Raw genomic sequence first — 14,781 nt, 5'->3', positions numbered from 1 at the left:
TCCAAGTCTATGCTCCAGCCACTGACTGAAGAAGCTGAAGTTGATCAGTTCTATGAAGACTTAGAACGTCTCCTAGAACTAAATGCAGAGTCCCAAAGAATAGCAAGGAGAGATTGGAAGTCTTTCTTTGTAGCCTTTCTTTCTACAAAGAAATAGAGGAAAAACAACAAAAAGGGTAAGGCTAGAGATCTCTTCAAGGAACTTAGAAATATCAAAGGAACATTTCATCCAAAGATGGGTACAAAAAAGTACAGAAATGGTAATGACCTAACTGAAAAAGAAGATATCAAGAAGAGATGGGAGAATACACAGAACTATACAATAAAAATCTTAATGACCTGGATAACCACCATAATGTAGTCTGTCACTCAGAACTAGACATTCTGGAGTGTGAAATCAAGTGAGCCTTAGGAAGCATGGCTGCCTATAAAGCTACTAGAGGTGATGGAATTCCAGTAGAGCTATTTAAAATCCTCAAAGATTTTAATTGCTGCACTCAATATGTCAGCAAATTTGGAAAATCCAGCAGTGGCCACAGGACTGGAAAAGGTCAATCCTCATCCCAGTTCCCAAGAAGGGTAGTACTAAAGAATTTTCAGTCCACCAGAGAATTACACTCATCTCCCATGCTACTAACATTATGCTCAAAATCCTTCAAGCTGTGTTTCAGCATCATGTGAACTGAGAACTTCCAGATGTTCAAGCTGCATTTAGAAAAGGCAGAGAAACCAGACATCAAATTGCCAACATTTGATGGATCATAGAGAAAGCAAGGGAATTCCAGAAAAGCATCTACCTCTGTTTCACTAACTAAGCTAAAGCCTTTGACTGTGTTATAACAACTATGGAAAACTATTAAAGAGATGGGAATACCAGACCTTCTTACCTCTCTCCTGAGAAACCTGTATGCAGATCAAGAAGCAACAGTTAGAACCCTGTATGGAACAACTGGTTGTTTCAGGATTGAGAAAGGAGTACAACAAGGCTGTTTATTGTCACCCCATTTATTTAAATTATACACAGAGCACATCATGTGAAATGCCAGGCTGGATGGGTGTCACTGGGATTAAGATTTCTAGAGAATATCAACCTCAGATATGTGGGTGATAGCACTCTAATGGCAGAAAGCAAAAAGGAACTAAAGAGCCTCTAAAACTGAATATTAAAAAAAACCTAAGATGATGGCATCCAGTCCCATCACTTCATGGCAGACGAAGGGGAAAATGTGGGAGCAGTGACAGATTTCCTCTTCTTGGGTTCTAAAGTCAGTGTGGATGGTGACTTCAGCCATGAAATCAGAAGACAATTTCTTCTTGGCAGAAAAGCTATGACAAACCTCGACAGTATGTTAAAAAGCAGTGACATCACTTTGCCAACAAAGGGCCTATACTCAAGGCTATGGTCTTTCCAGTAGTCATGTACAGATGTGAGAGCTGGACTATAAAGAAGGCTGAGCACTGAAGAATTGATGCTTTAGACCTGTGGTGCTAGAGAAGACTTGAGGTTGAGAGTCCCTTGGACAGCAGTGAGATCAAAACAGTCAGTCTAAGAGGAAATCAACCCTGAGTACTCATTGGAAGTACTGATGCTGAAGATGAAGCTCCAATACTTTGGCCTCCTGATGCAAGCAGCTGACTCACTGGAAAAGACCCTGATGCTGGGAAAGGCTGAAGGCAAAAGGACAAGAGAGTGACAGAGGTTGAGCTGGTTGGATGGCATCACCAACTCATGAACTTGGGTAAACTCAGGGAGATGGTGAGGGACAGGGAAGCCTGGCATGCTGCAGTCAGTGGGGTTATGGAGTGTTGGACGTGACTTGGTGACTGAACAACAACATGGAATAAAAAAAAAAAAGGTACAGATGAACCTATTTGCAGGGGATGAATAGAGTTGTAGATGTAGAGAATAGATGTTTGACACAGAGCGGGAGTGGGGTGTTGCGGTCCTTTAATGGACCAGAACCTGGTGGTCTGGAGTTGATGATAGATAGTAAAAGAGAGAGAGCTGGAGGGAAGGAGAGAGAGAGAGAGAGAGAAAGAAAGACATGGGAACCGAAGCTCTGATGGAGCAAAAGTGCTTTAATGCTCTTTCTGTGAGTATATATAGGCTGTTGTACAAGGAATTTCTTTCAACAAGGATAAAGATCAGAAAACCAAATGTACAGCAACCGTTACCAAGGGATCAAGGGATTAACAATGGTCATAAGGTCAGGAGACAATCCATATCTCAAGAAAGAGGATCGAGACCAAACAGTTTTGTCGTAACGAGAATGTTTACTGGAAGGAGATCCACGCATGTCTCATCCTATGACCTCAGTCCTGGGAGCAGAAGGCTGTTCCACTCAGTTTCTGTTGCCAGAAACTGATAAGGAACAGAGGATTTATGAAAAACAGCATGTAGGAATCCTCCTGTTAAACATTCCCTGACAGTGGGGAAGTGAGAGAGATGGATGGGAAGATTAGGATTGAGATATACACACTACCATGTGTAAAACAGATAGCTATGGGAAGCTGCTGTATAGCACAGGGTGCTCAGCTCAGTACACTGTGATGACCTAGAGGGGAGGGATGGGGAGAAAGGAGGTCCAAGACGGAGGGGATATATGTATACATATAATGATTTACTTTGTTGAACAGCAGAAACTAACACAACATTGTAAAGCAACTATACCCCAATAATTTTTTTAAATAAGTAAAAATTTAAATATCCTCAGAGGAAATGCTTGGAAAAACTTTCTGCAAAGAGTAAGTTATGTAAATATCCACTCATTGAATATTTATATTTGTTTTATTGATCACTTGATAAGAAACTTGAATCTATCAGCTGTTTACCTTCTGAATTGATGGACAATGAGGGCTTAAAGAAGGAAGGGATTCTGTTACACATTCATATAAGATTGTGGGCTAAGGCAAATGCCTGTTGATGGAATTTAAGAATTTTACCAGCTTTCAGAATTTAAATAATACTGGTGTGCCAGCTGAATGGAAAAAAGTACTTGATGGAATATATTTTGCCAAATTTATCCCCACTCTATATAGCATTGTGAGTTGAAGAGATGTTTGGAGGACTATTTTAATTTTTATATGCATAGTAGTGCTCATTTATGTCATTGATAAGACAAATTTAAATGATTATATTTATTTACAAATGCTTTGGGGTTCTATAAAAGAGTGAGAGATTAGTTTAGATTATCTTGCTTAGATTATCTCATGTCAAAAGACAATTTGTAGTTTCTTGCAGTTCAGTTATGAAAGAGATTGTCCACTTGCAACTTAACATGGTCTTTTCATGCTCTTTATAGTGACTTGGGCATAGAAGTAGCTACTTTATTTTTAATATTTTAAATTTTTATTAATTTTTATCATAGTTGCTTTCCAATGTTGTATTAATTTATGTTGTACAGCCAAGTGAACCAGTTGAACCTTTATCCTCTCTTTGGATTTCCTTCCCAATTAGGTCACCACAGAACATTAAGTAGAGTTCCCTGTGTTATACAATAGGTTCTTAAAAAGCTACTTTACATGCAAGTATATTTCCTTGTAAATTACAAGAAAATGGTAGATCATTTCTCCTTTTCCCTGTTAATTCATGTGCTGGTAGCAAAGCATTGGAGAAGGGAATAGCAATCCACTCCAGAATCCTTGCCATGGATAGAGGAGCCTGGGGACTACGGTCCGTGGGGTCACAAAGAGTATGACTTGACTGAGCAACTAACACTTTCCCTTTCATTTACTTGTAATTGAATTAGGCAAGCCCAGAATGAAGCTGTAGTTTACACATGATTTTTCCCCCATGTTGTTTCTATTTAGTGGGAGGAAAAATTTTTATATTTGTTTTATAAATGTATTTTTGAGAGCATTAAAGTCTTAGATAACCTACTTTATATATATATATATATATATATATATATATATATATATATATATATGTTTTTTATTCTGTATATATGTAAATCTCTATACAAGTTTTATTTTTTAGAATAAAATGCACAGTATCTTTTTAAACTGCCTGCCATGTTTTAGCATGGTTGAGGATAAGACAGAGATCTTGTGCTGAGTCATGTTTCTTTATTTCAGGGTTAACTGTGTCTACTGTCCTTTTTGGTATCACAAGGTCTCTGTTGATATTCTACATCCTTGTTAATTCTTCACGAGCTTTGCACAACAAAATGGTGGAGTCCATTTTAAGAGCTCCAGTATTGTTCTTCCATAGAAATCCAATAGGTAAGTCAGACATGAAATTTGTTAAAGAATATGTCTGTTAACACATTATGTGCCTATTTGCATTTTCATATTTGAAAGTGGAAGAGATGCTTGGAAGAAAATCACTGTGTATGTTTATTCATTTTCTATAAAAAGCTTCACTGGTAATTTTTCCTACCAGAGAAAATCTGAATATAGGGGCATATCAGCTTTTACTCCAATTTATGCATGTCTGTAAAAATACATGAATGTTTACTTTGCAGGATGATTTAGGAGTCCATTTGTTCTGTGGCATATGAAACACCCAACAGATGATGAAAATGTGTTGAAATGTTTTTGACTAGTTGTTAAAATGTTGGCTATGTTACATGATGTTAAGCTAACTAGGAAGGACCATCTTCCAGGAACATTTCTGCAGAAGACAGCCTGTGTGTTTGTTTCTTTCATTGCTCATCCATTTCTGGGACCACAGAGCTCTGACGTGTGCTCATATTTTGAGGTTTACCTAAATGGTAATGTAAGATTAATTAAAATACAAGATCAGTGAAATGTAAACATCCTCTTCAATGAAATCAACTCTCTAGTTTTACAATGGAATTTTTGTTACCTTAAAGATGTCTTGTGGTACCTAGCAGGTGGATCTTCATTATTAAGTAAGAGTGTCCCTGAAGGGTTCCCAGTGGTTGCTTCCTACACCCTGAGGCCTTCAACCTGTCTTGCTTTGGAAGGAACCCTGACCTGGGTTCCTATGAAGAGCTAGTTCATCAGTGCACATGCCCACTCTGCTCAGTTGGTTAGACTTGTGCCGAGGCCCAGGGCAGCTTGTTTTTTTGCAGATGATGATTGACAGGGCCTGTTGAGGCAGGGATGTGACTGAAGAGAGGACAGCAGTAGCCTTGGCCTGCGCATCAACTATCTGTGTGATCGAGGCCAAAGTAGGTGGATACTACTGGGCAGGCAAATCTCCAGGCAGGATGTTGTCATGGTTATAAGTATGGACCCTGGAGCCAACTTTCTTGGTTCAGTCCTGGAGATAGTTACTAATAGTAATAGCCAGGTATAGTTATGTTAATACTTTTATGCTAGTTATTTAATTTCTCTGTGTCTCAATTTTCTTACCTATAAAATGAGGATACGGTTCACACACTTACTGATATCTTGATGTTGTGGGCATGAAGCAGGTTAATACATTCACAGCACTTAGCACAGGGTCAGTGCCTAATGAACCTCAGTGAGGATGTCAACATGGTGTCTGGGGACTTCCTCTCCTGTGAAATGGGATTAACTGCTGCCCTTCCTGTTTCACAAGACTGTTGTGAGGATTAAATAAGACTGTTTGGTGCAGCATCTTGTGCAGATTTATTCAACACATGTTCTTTAGTCCAGGCACTGTGAGGAGCACAGGATGGTAAACTGCAGAGGCCCACACAATCTCATCTTATTATGAAGCTGGAGTGAGGAAGTGATTGGAAGAGTCTTTGCTATTATGGCTGTAAAGTTACTCTACGTTTCCTGTTAATGTGGAAACTACAATTGTAAATTTGGGAGCATCAGATGCGACTGAATTTCTGTTATCACAGGTTATGACCACTGTTAAAAAGGCCCTTGATGACCTGTAGGCTTCTCCAGATGCTGATTTATTATTCAAGGATTTGGAACCAAGTTTAAATCTTTAAGGTCACTAATCCTAGAGCAGCAAGCGTGCATAGTGTGTATCTTGTCTCCCCCTCCTGTGCCTATTATCAGAACTTCATCCCTTCTAGAAAACAGAAGCTCAAATAAAGACTGCAAAGATGGGCCCAAAGGTTTAGGGGCCAGTTATTTACTCTTCTAGTGGTATATTAAACTGAATTCTTCTCTGTGTTTATTTTCAAAAGTAGAATTTGTAATAGACTGTTTATGGTGGTTTTTGTTTCTGGTATGTGATGGCATGAAGAGAGAACCACACAGAGTGGTATTACTTGTTACCAAGTTCAGGCTCGCTCTGCTCGCCTCACAATGCAGATAAGTCTTACAGACGATATGTTAAGGCAAAGAATAATGACTTTATCTGGAAACCTGGCAGACTGAGAAGATGGCAGACTGATGTCTCACAATAGCCATCTGATTGGGATCTGGATGCCTCGTTCTTTTATAGAACAGAGAGGAGAGGAGGTGAGGAAGTAAAGTCAAAAGGCCATTTATCTTGCACAATAAGAGGGTATTTGTTCATTTTTTCTTTTCTGCAGCCATTGACAGGTGGTGAGGGTCAGACTGTCTCCCTGTGAGCTGACAAAAGCCACTTTGGTTTAACATTCATGCAGAGGGGCAGGGTTTCCTGACCAAAGCAATGGCCAGCAGTGGTCAAAGAAGCAGATCCAGCATGGAGTCAGTATTGGCTCCTCCCTGCACAGTTCCTGTGGTGTGCATCTCCCCTGTCTGGGGCCAGCATCCTGTGCTTTCTCATCCTGAGTCTCCTCAGGGTGCCCCACCTTTGCAGGGGTGGCTGCAGAGTCCTGGTGGGTGCAGCATCCTTTGTTTACTGATGTGACATTTTTAGTTTTCACCAGATATTTACCAGAAATTCCCATATTCTATCCTGCAGCCTTAAGGATATACTATTATTGTGGATTCTGAGAAGGGAAATAAAATCAATGATAAATGATTCTTAAGTCATTTAGTAATATTTCTGTTTTCCTGCCTACATCCCTGTGGTCTTCTTAGATGCTTATTTGAAAGTCTGCGCTTGTCGCACCTGGTACACCTCTGAAAACAGTGACTACTAAGCCAGTGGTAAACTCACAACTTGGAAATGGCCACGATCCAAAATTTCCCAAAATGTGCTGTGAGCCATTTGGAGGGAAAAAAATTACAGAGAGGATATAATTATGTTTATTATAGAAAGCATCCCTTGACAAAATTAATCTTGATAATAAAGCAAAATTGATGTGACAATTAGGATTAACTTAGGTATTTTGCAACTGTTTACTTACAGATTTAGCACTTGGAGTGAGCCTTAGATGGGATGGACCTAAAGGGAGGCAACTCCCAAATCCACCATTCTTCCTGATACTGCCACAAGGTTCTCCCATTCTTTTAAAAATCAGGGCTAAGTTTCAACTCCCCACCCACTGCCATTTGGTGGTATTTTTGTTTCTCTGTAGGTATCATCCTATTGTATCTTTCTTTTTACCACTGACATTGGCTTATTTAATATGAATTTGTAATATATTAAATTTGTTGTTTTACCGCTATGTCATGACCGACTCTTTTGTAGTCCCATGGACTGTAGCCTGCCAGGCTTCTCTGTCCATGGGATTTCCCAGGCAAGAATACTGGAGTGGGTTGCCATTTCCTCCTCCAGGGGATCTTCCTGACCCAGGGATTGAACCTCTGTCTCTTATATCTCCTGCATTGGCATATGGATTCTTTAGCACTGAGTCCCTGGGGAAGCCCAATATATTAAATATTTAATATATGTAGTTTTTTTTAAAAAGATTTATTTATTTATTTTTAGTTTCATTGGGTCTTTGTTGCTGCATGTGGGCTTTCTCTAGTTACAGCGAGCAAGGGTTACTCCCCATTGCAGTGCCTGGGTTCACATTGTGGTGGCTTTTTCTGTTGCAGAGCTCAGGCTCTAGGCACATGAGCTTCAGTAGTTCTGCCGCATAGGCTTAGTTGCTCTGCAGCATGTGGAATCTTTCCAGACCAGGGATTGAACACATGTCCCCTGCACTGGGTCACTGTACCACCAGGGAAGACACAAAATACATAGTCTTAAAAAATATTGTTTTGATATGTTCATGAATTATTTCTCTTAAAGCTCCTGAGGGAGTGAGTAATTTCTCATATCCTGTTCTTGCAGGAAGAATTCTGAATCGTTTCTCCAAAGATGTTGGGCATATGGATGACTTGCTGCCTCTGATATTTCTTGATTTCATCCAGGTAATGTACCAGTCCTACCAGAGTTCTCACAGGGAAGAACAGAGTGCCTGTTTCTCAAGGATTTTTCACAGAGGCTGAGGGTGGGCCTTTCAGCCTGGTAGTGTGTCCTGTTATCTTCAGTGAAGACTGTGTTTGTGAGAAAGAGGTGCAGTTCTGATTAGGAGGGTGAGTTAGCATGAGTAACCCCTGGGGCAGGCATGTCTACACAGTCATGTCAATGTTGGTCTGAAGCAGTGACATGCTGGGTAAGTGGTTCTCCCTCTGCCTCCAAGGTGTCTGGCATGGATTCCCTTTACTATGAGCCCATTTTGTAATATAAAAATAATCACCTCTCATGGAAAGATAGCCTAGATTAACTAAATTATGCATTGTATTGGGCTTCCCAGGTGGCTCAGTTCAGTTCAGTTGCTCAGTCGTGTCTGGCTCTTTGCGACCCCATGAACTGCAGCATGCCAGGCCTCCCTGTCCATCACCAGCTCCCAGAGTTTACCCAAACTCATGTCCATTGAGTCAGTGATGCCATCCAACCATCTCATCCTCTGTCGTCCCCTTATCCTCCTGCCCTCAATCTTTCCTAGCATCAGAGTCTTTTCAAATGAGTCAGTTCTTCACATGAGGTGGCCAAAGTATTGGAGTTTCAGCTTCAACATCAGTCCTTCCAATGAACACCCAGGACTGATCTCCTTTAGGATGGACTGGTTGGATCTCCTTGCAGTCCAAGGGACTCTCAAGAGTCCTCTCCAGTACCACAGTTCAAAAGCATCAGTTCTGCCAATGCAGGAGATGCAAGAGACGTGGAATCGATCCCTGGGTTGGGAACATGCCCTGGAGAAGAGAATGGGAACCCACTTCAGTATTCTTGCCTACAAAATTCAACAGACAGAGGAGCCTGACGGGCTATTAGTCCATGGGGCTGCAAAGAGTCGGACACAACCGAGCATGAGCATAATGCATTGTATTCCCACAGGGGACAAATATTTGCTGCACCATTTTATTTGGATAAAGCCAGGTATGGTTATGTGTTTATGAAGAGAAACCAGAGTATATTCACTGGTGGCTCAGAGGTTAAAGCATCTGCCTGCAGTGTAGGAGACCCGGGTTCGATCCCTGGGTTGGGAAGATCTCCTGGAGAAGGAAATGGCAACCCTCTCCAGTACTCTTGCCTGGAGAATCCCATGGATGGAGGAGCCTGGTAGGCTACAGTCCACGGGGTCGCAAAGAGTCAGACATGACTGAGTGACTTCATTTTCACTTTCAGGTGTGGTTACTTACAAAGAAAAGATTGGCTAAAAATAAGGTGAAAATAATAATTTAACAAGGACAGTGTTGTTTAGTTGCTAAGTTGTGTCCAGCTCTTTTGTGATCCCATGGTTTGTAGCCTGCTAGGCTCCTCCATCCATGGGATATCTCAGGCAAGAATAGTGGAGTGGGTTGCCATTTCCTTGTCCAGGGGATATTCCTAACCCTGAGATCAAACTCGTGTCTCCTGCATCTGCTGCATTGCAGGCAGATTCTTAACACTGAGCCACCTGAGAAGTGCAAGAAGGACCATAGAGAGCAACTTTGAAGACACAAAAGCTTTTAAGCCAATAATTTGATTCCGGGATCAAAGTCATCTCAGAAAATGTCTTTTGTTTATGTAGGCAGTTTTTCTTTTCACAAGTGTCTTAAGGTGTCTTAAAAAGAGAGAGAGAAAGAGACCTACAGGAATACCTTCTGTCTAGCCTCAGTTAGTCTGTGAACTTGAGGTTCTAAGAAATAATGTTAGGTCATCTCTGCTCTCATCTTCACATTCAGTGTTGTTGCTCTTATGGAGTGGTGTTTTTTTTTTTTTTTTTTTTTTTTTGCCTCTGTTATTCTGTCTATTTATCAGTGATTAAGCCTGTGGGGCATTTACTTTTTCTTTCCAAGTGTTAATTTTGGAAATGAAATGCATTTATCAAGAGCTGCACACAAATGCAGCAATGAACAGTGCAACAGTGTCCTACAGACAGTGCAGCCTGTGGGCAAGGCTTCCACTGTTGCCAATGTGAACTAAGCTGAGACTCGGAGGCAGAGGACTTTTACTGCAAAGATGTCTGATTGTTTTTTTTGTTCTCTTCTGCAAACTTATTTCATAAATGTGCCCTGCTGGGTTTAGCTACATAATTTATCCCGGGAAACAATTTTTCCCTAAAAACAGTGTCACATTTTGACAGTGATTGTAAATTACTTTGAAAGGATTTTGTGAAAATTTCTGTTTCTTTGCTACAGCAAGCTAGGCCAAGGTTGGGTTTCCGCCTTGTGCTTAGCATATGGTTAGTCAGTCATCATAATCAGAATTTGTCACATATTTTTGGATGGCATATAGAGGGACAGAGGTAGATGCTACCTGATTTCAGCAGGAAATACTCTCATTAAAGAGAAGAAAAAAATCTAGTCTAGCTGATTTCCAGTCCTTCCTCTACCACTTGTCAATTATCTTGAAGTTTGGTGGAGGTGTCCTGTAGTTCATTAGAAGTAAGAGTGCTCTTTGAGAGAGAGACCTGGGATGAGCATGGAGCCTGCGTATTCTTCACTGAGCAAGTAGCTTAATCTGTGGGGATGGATAAGGTTGCCCAGAGAGAGGAAAGCATTTTAGGAGCCCAGATCAGAAGCTTAGGGAAGCCCTGATATTCAGGGAGAAAGCAGAGAGAGAAGGGAAGTACTGAAGATGCATAATGAACAGCAAGGATGAGAGGAGGAGATACGGTGGAGACCTGAGGAAGAAGAGGTCTGTTCAGTGCAACTGAGAAGGTGAGTCCACGGAAACTTGTTGGTTGATTTGGAATCAGGAGGCGTGTGGTGACCCAAGGAGTTAGAGAGCAAAGAACTGCAAATCCAGTCCTTTGGAGGGAGGCTTGGAGGGAGTTGAGGTGAAGACTGGCTGGAAAGAATTTGAATGAATCAGGAGAGAGGCCCATCTGGAATTCAGGGTCTGAGAAGCTCTTGCCTGTTGTTTGAGATTTTAGTTTCTGAGAGGGGAGTAAGATTGATGATTTTCCCCTCTCTTCCATCCTTCCTTTCAACAAACAAGGATCGAGGCTGTGAAGTACAGGGGTGAATCAGGCATGAAGCCCTCCCCTCATGGGTCTCCTCCCCACCCAGGGAAGGAAGACATCCAGAGATTCACCCCTTGATGACTTTGGGATCCTAACTGTGGGAGCCCTGTGGAGGAAGTTCTGGAAGGCAAACTGGATGTGGAGGTTGGAGACAGTTAGGGAACCTGGTCCAGGAAGTGGCAGAGCTTCTAAGAGGTTACCTTTGATCTCAGATTAGAGGGAAAGGCCACTGTAGATGGTGGAAGCAGAGTTCCTGTGTGGGACCAGTCTTTCTCTCTATCACCAGCTGACAGGGGGGAAGGGAAGGGTCTGGAAGGGCATTGTTCAGCTGTGTTAGTGCACTGGTGTTCAAACTCATTTTTGATGATTTTGCTTATCCTTGTTGTATTTGATAAACTTTAGAAGATTCTTGATAATTTTTATTTTTATTACTTTTAAAATGTTTATTCCATATGCTTTCCATCATCTAATTTATTCTCACTCCCTTAAATGAAATTTCAGACAATTTATTTAATATTTTGTGATAGTGGTGCCAAATGTGGCTAAGGAAAACCCTGGACTCTGAGTAGTGGTCCACACTGCAGGATAGTCCACCCCCTCAGGTGATGTCACTCAGAGACCACATCCCAACAGAGAGACGAGCATGAGTTTGTGCACCATCCTGTACACTGACTCTCACAGCTACCAGCCTGTTCAGTCACATTATATGAGTGGTTGGGCAAATTGGAGTTGTTCACCATTTCAAAGGACAAAGGAAAGCAGCATAAAAAAGTCAAATTATGTGGTGTGATTGCACTTGATAATCATTCATGATGCCAACAGCTTTAAAGTGTGGTACAGTGCAGAGCCCCGCAGTCTTCCTTTCCAAGCCCCCATCCCAGCTCTCCCTCTTACCGTCTCTGCCCCACAAAGCCACACTCTGCTTTCTGTAAAATGGAGAAAGTAATACCTGCTTCCTAAGGTTTGTTGGGAAGACAAAATGAAATTCATTTTAATTAATTTTTTCATAATATCTAAATGCATGTTGAACACTAAGTAATGGGTAACTATTTTTAAAATACCACATGTGTGTTTTAGGTAAGAGAAATAGACCGATGACAGTGGCATTTGTGAGTCCATGAACTGCAGCACAGCAGGCCTTCCTGTTCCTCACTATCTCCCGGAGTTTGCCCAAGTTCATGTCCAATGAATCGGTGATGTCATGCAGCCATCTCATTCTCTGCCCCCCTCTTCTCTTTTTGCCTTTGGCAAAGTGGCATTACGTTGCATTAAAGTTATTGTCAAAGACAGTTTTCAGGCCCATAAATATCATCTCATGAGTTTGTATCACAGAGATTCTAGGTTTGTAGTCCTTGAAGATTTTGATGGATACTTTCTTATGTAGACTCACAGAATCAAAATCAGTTGTTTTCAAGATACACCATTGAGCATTAAATATTTGAGTAATGTAATTTTCATACAATTTGCCAAAGTCCAAAATAACACTGAGAGTAAGAAGTCTCAATTATGTATAATTCTTGTCATTGAAATCATCAACTCCAAGGAGTCTTCCTACTGCTAAATGAGTGAAAATGAAGGTGAGATGTAGAAGTTAGATTTAGGCATTTTAATTTTCCAAAAAAAAGTCTGGGACTGCTCGGAGCTTGTGAACTTGCACACAGCTGCTCTCAGCAAAATGCTGTGATTTATTGAGGAAAATTAAGTTGCAAAATGCTTATTCCCTACATACCCCTCATTCAGGAAAAAAAAAAAAAAAGAGAGAAGAAAATCAGCAACTTGTCAGGGCTGAATTGAGTCTTCACGTCCTTTCATGGACACAAAGGGCAAATGCACTTGAGCCACTAATGCCGACTGTGGTGGGACCACCAGGGACCGTGTCATTCCCTCCTCAGCACACACAGAACACACTGACTGCAGCTTTATGAAGTGAAAATGCCCAAGAAAAAGGAAATGTGAAGGAAGTGTCCTCAGTCATTACCTTCCAGAGAGGGGAGCGCAAAAGAACAGGCCAGTGCATCTGGATATTGGGAACGAAGCCGGAGACTGAGTGTAATAGGTTATTATGGGTCACTTGCTTTTATAGACTTTACTTGCCTCGGCACCACTGACCCTTGCATTTCATTGTGTGGAGATGTCAGGGAAAGTGTGTAGAGAGTATCCCAGCCTTTCCCACTGAACACTGACTTTGTCATTTTGAGATTTCTGTGGATTTCTGTGGATCCCTTCCTCAACCCCTTCCTCAAATCCCCCTTGGGGATGTTTAGTTTAAATATATATTTAATGCTAGTGCTTTGTGGATATTCCTATCAGTGGCTTACCATTTATATCCCTAGTGGAGATCAAGGTTTAATTTTGATGAAGTCTAATGCTTACTTTTTATTCTTTTGTAGTTGATATTTTGTATCCTAAGAAATCTGTATATCCTTAGGAGTGTGAAGATATCTTTTTATGTTCTACCTTTTTAGATATTGGGTTTTGTCCATATACAATCATTTCAGCTGTAAATAATGACAATTTTGTATCTTCATTTCCAATATTTATGACTTTTATTTCCTTTTCTTGACTTGCGGCTAGAGTTTCCAGTTAATGTTGAAGAGAATTGGTTAGATAAGATAATCTTGTACTCCTAGGGCAAAAACTTTCAATATTTTTTCATTACAAATAATATTAATTGCAAATTTTTAGGTAGGTATCTGTTATCAGATTGAAAAAGATTTCTCTTTTTTTAAAATATAAATTTATTTATTTTAATTAGAGGTTAATTACTTTACAATATTGTATTGGTTTTGCCATATATCAACATGAAAATGTTTCTTTTAATTCCTCAATTGCCAATTATTTTACTTTTAAAAAAATGAAGAATAGGTGTTGAATTTTAACAAATATTTCTTCTGCATCTCTTCAGATAGTCATATGATTATTTATCTTTACTATTTTAATGTGAATTATAGTGATTGGTATTTGAAAGTTAAACTTAACATTCCTGGAAAAAACTTTACTTGGTCATAATGTAGCATCTTTTTTATGTATTGCTGTGTGTAGTTTCTGAAAAATTTTTATACCTGTTGTTCATGAAGGATATTAGTGTATAATTTGCTTTTCTTAAAATATTTTATCAGCTTTTGGTATCAGAATTATCTCAGTGAGTTCAGTTGCTCAGTCATGTCTGACTTTTTGTGACTCCATAGACTGCAGCACACCAGGCTTCCCTGTCCATAACCAACTCCTAGAACTTACTCAAACTCATGTCCATCAAGTCTGTGATGCCATCCAGCTATCTCATCCTCTGTCATTCTTCCCAGCATCAGGGTCTTTTCCAATGAGTCAATTCTTCCCATCACGTGGCCAAAGTATTGGACTTTCAGCTTCAGCATCAGTCCTTCCTGAATATTCAGGACTGATTTTCTTTAGGATTGACTGATTGGTTCTCCTTGCAGTCCAAGGGACACTCAAGAGTCTTCTCTAACACCACAGTTCAGAAGTATCAATTCTTTTGTAGGCTTATGAAAATACAGGGGAAATATTTCCATTTTTAATGGTCAGCTTAATGTGTCAGCTTGACCAGACTACATTCC

At 40.4% G+C, this 14,781-nt stretch overlaps 1 protein-coding gene across 2 annotated transcripts in view; it reads left to right on the top strand.

Annotated features, from left to right (window-relative positions):
* The window catches only part of LOC138446665 (ATP-binding cassette sub-family C member 4-like), a 171,159-nt gene that overhangs the window by 79,984 nt on the left and 76,394 nt on the right, over positions 1–14,781 (top strand). For both annotated transcript variants that reach the window (XM_069601885.1, XM_069601884.1), the window contains 2 exons: positions 4,077–4,223; positions 8,047–8,126. In XM_069601885.1, the coding sequence (XP_069457986.1) occupies positions 4,077–4,223; positions 8,047–8,126 (227 nt within the window). The remainder of the gene's footprint in view (positions 1–4,076; positions 4,224–8,046; positions 8,127–14,781) is intronic.

This window comes from Ovis canadensis, chromosome 10 (genome assembly GCF_042477335.2).
Source record: "Ovis canadensis isolate MfBH-ARS-UI-01 breed Bighorn chromosome 10, ARS-UI_OviCan_v2, whole genome shotgun sequence".
Lineage (NCBI taxonomy): Eukaryota > Metazoa > Chordata > Mammalia > Artiodactyla > Bovidae > Ovis > Ovis canadensis.
This window is presented reverse-complemented; position numbering and strand designations above follow the sequence as displayed.